Source organism: Polyodon spathula, chromosome 3 (assembly GCF_017654505.1).
Source record: "Polyodon spathula isolate WHYD16114869_AA chromosome 3, ASM1765450v1, whole genome shotgun sequence".
Lineage (NCBI taxonomy): Eukaryota > Metazoa > Chordata > Actinopteri > Acipenseriformes > Polyodontidae > Polyodon > Polyodon spathula.
The window spans coordinates 71149090-71158643 of NC_054536.1; the positions used below are offsets into that span (position 1 = coordinate 71149090).

Sequence of the window (9554 nt, forward strand, 5' to 3'; positions counted from 1 at the left end):
CAGAGTTGTATCCCATTTAAGCAGAGATCCTGATTATCAGTATCTCGATTAGACGGTGCTAACTGTACTGTTTATGAATTTTTAGTACAAGAAAAAAAGAACACCAACAGCGAATTAAAAAGCAGTGTTTTAATACTGTACATTTAGTCGTTCTTTACATTTAAACAAATGCATAGAGTTTACTACAGGACAAATATGTTTTGTATATTAACTGGAACAAAACAGTTTGGCATTATCTAAAAAAAGGCATTAATTCTCGACTGATGAGAGCTATCAATTAAGTGTTGGACTTGGTGTGTATTGGTATGTATATATATATATATATATATATATATATATATATATATATATATATATATATATATATATATATATATATATATAATGTTAAATGGTGACGTTGGTGTTTTGCAACTGAACTGTATCCGGTTAAAACCGCCCACACAGCACTTGCTGACAGGCTGCATAAAATGTCAGTTTATCAGCCAAAATGACTGTTGTTTGTTAATTATTTTCTGAGGTTACTTAGTAAAGCAGGGCGACGCAGCATTTTGAAGGTTTCACAAAACGAATAAGCGGGTTTGTGAGATGATATTAGAGAGGTAATTTCTCAAAGAACCTACCCGACCCGACCCGAGCCTGAACCATAATATACAAACTACACCAACCCGAAACCGACACTTATTGTCAGGTCCCGTCACACTTGGGTCAGGTAGCAAAGCTCTAAACCACATGCTGCCATTTGTAAGCAGTTACATTTTGCAAGATTTAAAAAAAAAAAAAAAAAAGTTTTAATGTTTGAAATGTCTACTAGTATAGTTCACGGTATAAATACATATAAAAACAACAATATCCAGTCCATATATAGACTCAATGAGATCACTTGGTAAACTTGTTAGTATCACAAGACTTAAGGGTCTTAAGAGTCGAACAACAAAATCCAAAATAAAAAACATCAGATTGTACCTGCCGGAACGAGAGCTTCGCGGTGTAAATTGTTTTGTGTCGACCTTTGTCTCCAAATTGCTCTGTCTTTGTCTCCAGCTGTCAACCCTGCAGTGTTTCAAAGAAATTGTCAAAGAAAACAGTTTGCCTGTTCACAGATATATATATATATATATATATATATATATATATATATATATATATATATATATATATATATATATATATATATAATAATGCAAAATATTCCAAGATACTGTAAAACAACATTTAATATTCCACCTTAAAATGCTTATACTGTAACATTTCTGTTTCAACGGTCTGCTAAACTCACTTTCATTTTGAAATTCAATATATCCAGCTCTTTTTAGTCCAGGAATTCTAACCATGCCCTAAATCCCTATAGAATGCCCCATGTATGACAAACGTGCAACACATTCCTAAGAATGGTTCCACAAGATACAGTAAAGTTTGTTCCTTTGATGATGTTGCAATTGGACACTGCAGCATCCACATTGTATGCGCTGTGCATACAGAATCAATACACAGTGTGTACAATGCAGGAGCTAGAATGCCTGTCTTCCCCAATTTTCCACTTCTTGATAAAATAAATAAATGGCATTACACAAAGAATTACATGTACCATTCATAAGCAATTTGTGATCTATACGTGAACCGTTTCTGTAGTTAGTCTGTGTGACCAGGATGGCTGGTGGTGATGTCAGACCAGGAAGAAGAATGGACACAAGTACAGTGAGCAAACGGCGCAGGTGCGCACATTTAATAAATAAATAAAAGATTTATTCAAAACAAAACACTAAACAAAATGGCACTGTGGTGGGATACCCTGCCCCTGTGCGTATTTTATGTTTTATGTGGTGTGTTATTGTTTATATGTATGTATGTATGTAGTGGGTGTACTATGTAGCATGAGTGATTTAAAATGTTTATTTATATTTAGGCACAGGGATTGCACAATTACTTCGTGTGCAAAGTAAAATGTGTATTTGTACAGTGCCGAGAAACAGCTTGTGAACCCCTTAGGATTTTCTCGTATTTCAAACCTAAAATGTTATTAGATCTTTATCTAAGTCCTAATAATAGATAAAGATAACCTGGTTAAACAAATGACACAAAAACACTATACTTTTTCAACATTTATTTATCCACAAATGATTCAAAATTCAATGTCCATGTGTGAAAAAGTATGTGAACCTTTAGGTTCAGTAACTGGTGGCAGGCCCCCTGGAGCAGCAATGACTTCAACTAAGCATTTCCGGCAACTGTTGGTCAGTCTCTCACATCGGTTTTGAGGAATTTTGGCCCATTACTCCTTACAGAACTGCTTCAGCTCTAACGTTTGAGGGCTTTTTTGCATGGACAGCTTGCTTCAAGTCCTGCAAAAACATTTCAATAGGATTTAGGCCCAGACTTTGACTAGGCCATTCTAAAATGTGGAATGTCTTCTTCTGCAGCCATTATTTTGTAGATCTGCTTGTATGTTTAGGATCATTGTATTTCAGTTCAGCTTCAGCTCACGGACGGATGGCCTGACATCCTCTTCTAGAATCTTCTGAAACAATGCAGAATTCATGCTTGTGTCAATGATGGCAAGATGTCCAGGTCCTGAGGCAGCAAAGCAGCCCCAAACCATCACACTCTGACCACCATGCTTGACGGTTGGGATGAGGTTCTTCTGTTCAAATGCAGTATTTGGTTTTCGTCAGACATAACGTTTCTCATTGAGGCCAAAAAGCTTTACCTTTGACTCGTCTGTACAGAGAACATTATTCCAGAAGTCTTGTATATCACCTATGTGCTCTTTGGCAAACTTCAGATGGGCAGCAATGTTCTTTTTAGAGAGCAGTGGTTTCCTCCTGGCTATCCTTCCATGAATACCATTCTTGTTCAGTCTTTTTCTGATACCTGAGTCATGAACACTCACATTAACCAAGGCGAGAGTGGCCTGCAGATTCTTGGATGTTACTTTGGGGTTCTTTGTGACGTCCTTGATAATTTCCCGGTTTGTTCTTGTAGAGATTTTGGTAGGACGACTGCTCCTGGGTAGAGTGACTGTGGTCTTGAACTGTAGATCTGTCTGACAGTAGATTGGTGTTGGTGGAGCCCCAAATACTTAGATATGGTTTTATAACCCTTTCTGGATTGATGAGCATCAATAACTGTTTTTCTAAGGTCTTTAGAGATTTCTTTTGATTGTGGCATGACATGTTTCCACACACCTGTATGTTGAAGACCAAACAAAGTTTCTTATCTTTATATAGGGTGGGGCCTCCCAAACTCACCTCTGAAGATCTACCTAATTATTTAAACATCTGATTCTAATTATCCCCTTAATTGAGCTGATAAAACCAGGGGTTCACTTACCTTTTCACATACCCTGAATATTAAATACTCATTGTTTGTCTAATTCATACATCATTTTGTTTCAGAAGACATGGAATTAGTTAATATAAACACTAATGGATATTTAAGAAAATTATCACTGGGGCTCACAAACTTTTTCTCGATTCAAGTGAATGATTAATTAGCAAGCGAGCCCCGGCACAGCTGTAGATAAAAGGAGCATGAATCACTCACTCAGTATTGGGTGTTCAGGGCAAAAGGATGGGAGAGAGAGGAGAGTAAATCTGTAAATAAAACAATTGCTACTCGTGTTGACATAGCTCAGCGTGATACTTGTTTGTTTCGTGTTTGTTGTGTTTTGTTTGTCTGTTTTAGCCACCGTGCCATTTTCTTTGTTCAGTGTTTTGTTTTGTGTTTAAACATTTTATTTAATTAATAAAACTTGCGCACCAGCACATTCAACACAAGAACTGTGTCCGTTGTACTTCCTGGTCTGACGTCACCATCAAACCTAACTGTCTCCGGCACAATGGCCAAAACTGACAGACAAACAAACCACAGCAAACACTAAACAAACACGTATCACGCTGAGCTTTTTCAACACGAGTAGCAATTGTTATTAATTTCTTTCTCTACCCTCTCCCGTACCTCCTCGCTGTACACCCAATCTTGAGTGAGAAATTTGTGCTCTTTAAATACAGCAGTGCCGAGACTTAATTGGTAATCATTCAATCTGGTCCTGGCACAGTCTGCACATGAACTAACTGTGACATCCCTTGCCCACATACCAACATAGACTTCAACTCACCTGTGCTATGTAACCCATACTATAACAATAAACCAAATACACCCAGGGGCAGGGATGATCCAGTCACATATCTCCCCCGCTGTTGTTAGTGGTAATGCTGTCAGCGGAAATGCTGACAGAAGCAAGGCTGGCTCCTCCAGCCTGGGCAGTCCTGACAGCGGAAATGCTGCCATTGGCAACACTGGCAGTGGCAATGCTGTCAGCGGAAATGCTGTCCTTGGCATTGCTAGCAGCGTCAAAGTACAAGCAGCACTTAACTACACCGTAACAACAATTTCAGACCTCTAAATAGTGCATTTACAGTAGTTAGAAGACATAGCCCGAAATGCAGCTGTACCAATGTAATGCACTTCACAAATTCTTTACTATATTAATGCTATATCTTGAATGACTTTAAAAGACATTAAATACATGTATGTTCAGTAATTCAAGTCCCAGAAGACTTAAATTCACTATACAAAGAACAAAAAACATCACAACATGATGATAAACTTGATGGCCAGTTTGTAACGATGGGAACGTCAAAGTATTTTTACTGTGACATTGCCATATACAGTACTTAATCACCCTTAGACAAGTTTACCATGGTATTTTTGCACTTTTCCCATGCTTTTCCCATGGTAATACCATATATTAACCATAATTTACCCTGGTTTACCATATCTATTAATATGCTTTACCATACCTCACTGTTCTTTACATTGCTTTCCTATGCTTTACCATGCTTTCACTATACTTTATTATGCTTTGCTGTGCCTTTACTATGGTAATCTTTTATAAGTGTAAGTATTGTTGAATTGAAGAATTTTGCTTATTGGCCATCACTGATTTTAAAGTGCTACTCAAACTTAAAATAGATCCTTTTAACAATAATGCAAAAATAATTAGCCCTTTTTTATTTAAGAAAACACATTACAAAGCTGATAATACCGTGACTATCACTGATACCAGTTTTAGCCCATTAGTGAATAGGGATAATCATTTTACAGATAAAGGAACAGTATAATAGTATTATATCAATATTCTATATTGATTTGGCAAATTAAAATATTTGCCATGTACTCAGCTTAACAGAGGCATAAGCAGAAACAGTAACACCTTTACTTCCAGAAAATGTATTACACAATAAGCACACTGCTATTAAAGTGAAATACATGTACAGTTACTATGCATTACGTGTTTGCATTCTTATATATTTCAGTGGAATATATGTATCAACAGGATACTATGTGTTTATGTAAATCAGTAACAGTCAGTAGCTTTTGGCCAACCAGAGCCCCTGCCAAAATTCAAAAGTATGTGGTCGCTGAAAGGAGGTCTATTACTATGAAAATGCTACTTCTGACATTTTTATATTAATCGACAATATTACTGTTCTCAAAGACAAATAGTGCCCATATTGAACAGTTAATGCAATAAAATGTATAGGAGTCACAGCTACATGAACATTTGTAAAAATCTGATTAAGCGCTAATATTAAAATTCCATTGTAGGGTCAAATCAAGCTACAGGGTATAAAAAAATCAAATAACAACAACCAATTGCAAATAATGCTTTGTTAAAATAAAGCTTAGAACAGCTGCTTAGTAAAGGGATACATACAATGAAATAAGTGGAATAATGTAAGAACAAACAAACAAACAAAAAAAACCCATGAATGACAGAGATGTTCTTGAAATACAAAGGATCTGCAAAACTAGGACATGGTTTCCTACTGAAACTTATCTTTAAATGAAAATATATATGTATCTGAGAAATCGTGAACTTTACAGTACCACAGAAGGTTATTTGTTCCCTGAATAATGTAATCTTGATTGATATGTATATGCTTTAATCTGAAAAGACATTTTAACAGAAAGAATAGGACCCCCTGGTACCAAAACAGGGCGAGCACTAAAGGTTTAAATATACGAAAAAGGTCTTGAGGTTGCATTTGACCCTTACTGCCTCAAGTTATTTTGTAGGAGAACAGATATAACCTGCAATGTATTTTATTCTATCATATGAAAATATATACACTGGCATTTAACTGATTTAACAATTACACTGCAAGGTTATCCACCAATTATTTAAAAAAAAAAAAAAAAAATAAATATATATATATATATATATATATATATATATATATATATATATATATATATACACACACACACACACACACACACACACACACACACACAATATTTGAATGCATACAATTGATTTATCATTGTATCTGTATAATATATACATTTTTAAATAATTCTGCATTAATGCATTTGTTTATGTATGACTGTGAATTTTGGACAATTTAAAAAAATCTTCTTCCCTGAACCAACTTACAGCAGAGATCTGGAACTTGGTGCACATACTGGCCTAGATTTACAGACGTTCAAGAGAAGTTGATTGGTCACATTGTTTGGCGGCCATATTGGATTTATTGAAAATATTTAAATGACTTCCTTCACTGAAACGATTGTGCCGATTGAATCAAAACTTTGCCTACATGATCTTGGCAAGGTTGTCTATCAAGTTTGTTTAAAGCAAGCCACTACATAAAAAAAAAAATAAATAAATAAAAAAAAAAACATGCCAATCAAATTTCAGCTATGGTCAATTTGCATATATTGCAGTGTTTCTCTATGGTACAATGTGGTAGAGTGATGAAACTTCATACAGTAGTAGAGGACTGGGAAATTAATGTCAACGAAAAAATGAAGTTGATTGGTCACATGATTTGGCAGCCATATTGGATTTTCCAAGCCAAATTTTTGTATGTCCGTAAAATCAACACCGCTGCACAAAAACTCACGAAACTTGGTAGGGTGATAGACACCTAAGGCAAGTTGTATCAGAGCAAAAATGACGACAATGGTCATATGGTGAGGTGGCCATATTGGATTTCTCGAGCATTTTGGACAATATAAAAAAATGTTCTTCTCCAAAACCGCTTATCGCAGAGATGTGAAACTTGGTGCAATAGACTACCACCATGGCCTAGATTTACGGTTGTTCAAGAGAAGTCAATTGGTCACATGGTCTGGAAGCCATATTGGATTTGTCAAAAATATTCAAATGTCTTCTTCGCTGAAACAGTTATCCCAATTGAAACGAAACTTTGCATACATAGCCTTGGCAAGGTTGTCTAAGTTTTTTTTTAAAAGCAAGCTGCTACATAAAAATCCAGGGCCGCCATGAGCCAATCAAATTTCTATGTGCACATATTGCAGTTTTCATTCAAGGTACAATGTTGTAGACTCGTGAATCTTCATAGAGTGGTGGTAGAGGCCTTTGGAAAGTTGTGTCAGAACAAATACAAAGTCATAGGTCACATGGTTTAGCAGCCATATTGGATTTTTTGTGAATACTGGCCAATTTAACAAAATCTTCTCCAACACCTCTTATGGTACAAATGTGAAACTTGTGGCACATACTACCTTTATGGCCTATATTTAGATATGTTCAACACAAGTCGATTGGTCACATGGTTCGGCAGCCATATTGTATTTGTCAAAAATGTTCAAATGTCTTTCTCTGAAACCTTATGCCTATTTAATTGAAACTTTGCATACATAGTCTTAGCAAGGTTGTCTATCAAGTTTGTGCAAAGGAACTCACTACATAAAAAAACATGGCCGCCATGAGCCAATCAAATTTCAGCTATGGTCAAATTGCATATATTTGCACATATTACCTTGCTAAAGCTCAAATTCAAACTTGTTTAGAACTCATTTGAAAGTTTAGACAGTGTCATAGTTACTATGGAATACACAAATGAGCCCATATATGGTATATTCAAAAAGTAACTTGCCTGTAGGCTGACCAGATAGCAAAAGTGAAAAATTGGGACACTTGAGTGAAAAAATCGGGACACGTTGGTGCGGGGAGGAAAGCAACCTTGTTTAAATGAACTACTGCACAATGCAAGTGACGCAAAGTACGTATCTTTCTTCTGTAGATAGGCTTTTTTATTCCTTCTTCCTGTGTGCATTGCACTTAGGCAAAAACAAAAACATAGATAAATATAATTTAAAAAAATTTAATTGAAAAATACTACAAAGCGGTTAACTTTCTTGTTTACTGTTCAGATGACAATGATATTTTAATCAGCCTATCAATCTGCGCTGGTTTTTCAGGCTTTTAGGCTTTTATAGTGCTATGAAATATTATCTAGGTGTATTTAATGTTTAAACACGTCTGTGAAATGTCCGTGAAATCCTAATTATAATCCTAATCCTAACTGGCTTGGCCATGTGCATAACATCCTTTTTGCCGATGACACAACTGTAGAACTTCTTGCAGCGCATGCTGAAATTAATTTTTACTTTTGGAATAGGATTACTCACGCAATTGTCAATTCACAGTCACAATAATAATAATAATAATATAATAATAATAATAATAATAATAATAATAATAATAATGTGTCCCATTGGCGTGATCCAACTTGCCACCATGTGATGCTGCACTCTTTTTTTACACAATTTACAAAATGGGTTTGAATCCAGTTTATTTGTCCCCTGCTTTCGGTACATGCACTGTGTATTTTGCTTTTTAGTGACAGGCTTGTCAACACCAGCCCCCATGACACTTTGCCAGTAAAACCAGACGCACCAAGTAAAACACATGATGTATACCGGATCATATGATTGCAGGTTAACGTGACTGGATAGCTGCATAGATGCAATGCAAGCAACACGGCCTAAACCAGTAGAGTATGATGTTGCACCGTGAGACAGTACAGCAGCCGAAATTTCCTAACGCCTGGGTTTTCAACGTTTGCTCTAAAAATCGAGACAAATGGCGTCCCGACAATACCTCAATCGGGACGTGGGACAAAGTCCCTAATATCAGGACGATCCCGATTTTATCCCCGGACGTCTGGTCACACTACTTGCCTGTGACCTTTGACCTGTCCTTAAGGTCAAATGCAAAACTAGCTTATAACTCCTTACATAGTGCAGATAAGGTAACATTTACTATGGAACACATATAGGAGCCCATGTCTGCTCTATTCAAAAATTGCCTTGACAGTGACCTTTGACCTCTCCTTAAGGTCAAATGCAAAGCTTGTAACTCCTTAGAAAGTGCAGCTAGGGTCATGGTTATTATGGAACATATATATGCTGTATTAAAAAATATCTTTGACTGTGACATTTGACCTCTCCTTAAGGTCAAATGCAAAAGTGGCTTATAACTGCTTAGAGAGTGCAGGTAGTGAAGAATGCCTTGGAAGCAGTCATGTTGCTTGCAACTTCTAGTTTTAAGTATTATTTTACCATACCTCCTTGGGCTTTACAAAGCTGTCACTGTTTCGTTTCAGTTTACACAACATTTACATGTAATTCTATCATAAATTGAGTTTCTTTAATTCAGTTACAAATCTTCATTTTCTTGCAGTTCTCAAACTCTCATTTTCTCTTGATGTTCTCTGAAATGTTGTTCCACAGTATGC

At 36.1% G+C, this 9554-nt stretch overlaps 1 protein-coding gene across 1 annotated transcript in view; it reads right to left on the reverse strand.

The window, feature by feature from the left end:
• Positions 1-9554, reverse strand: part of LOC121309315 (parathyroid hormone/parathyroid hormone-related peptide receptor-like) — a 131072-nt gene that overhangs the window by 21317 nt on the left and 100201 nt on the right. Inside the window, exon 8 of the mRNA XM_041242193.1 lies at positions 1959-1984. Coding sequence (XP_041098127.1) covers positions 1959-1984 — 26 coding nt within the window. The remainder of the gene's footprint in view (positions 1-1958; positions 1985-9554) is intronic.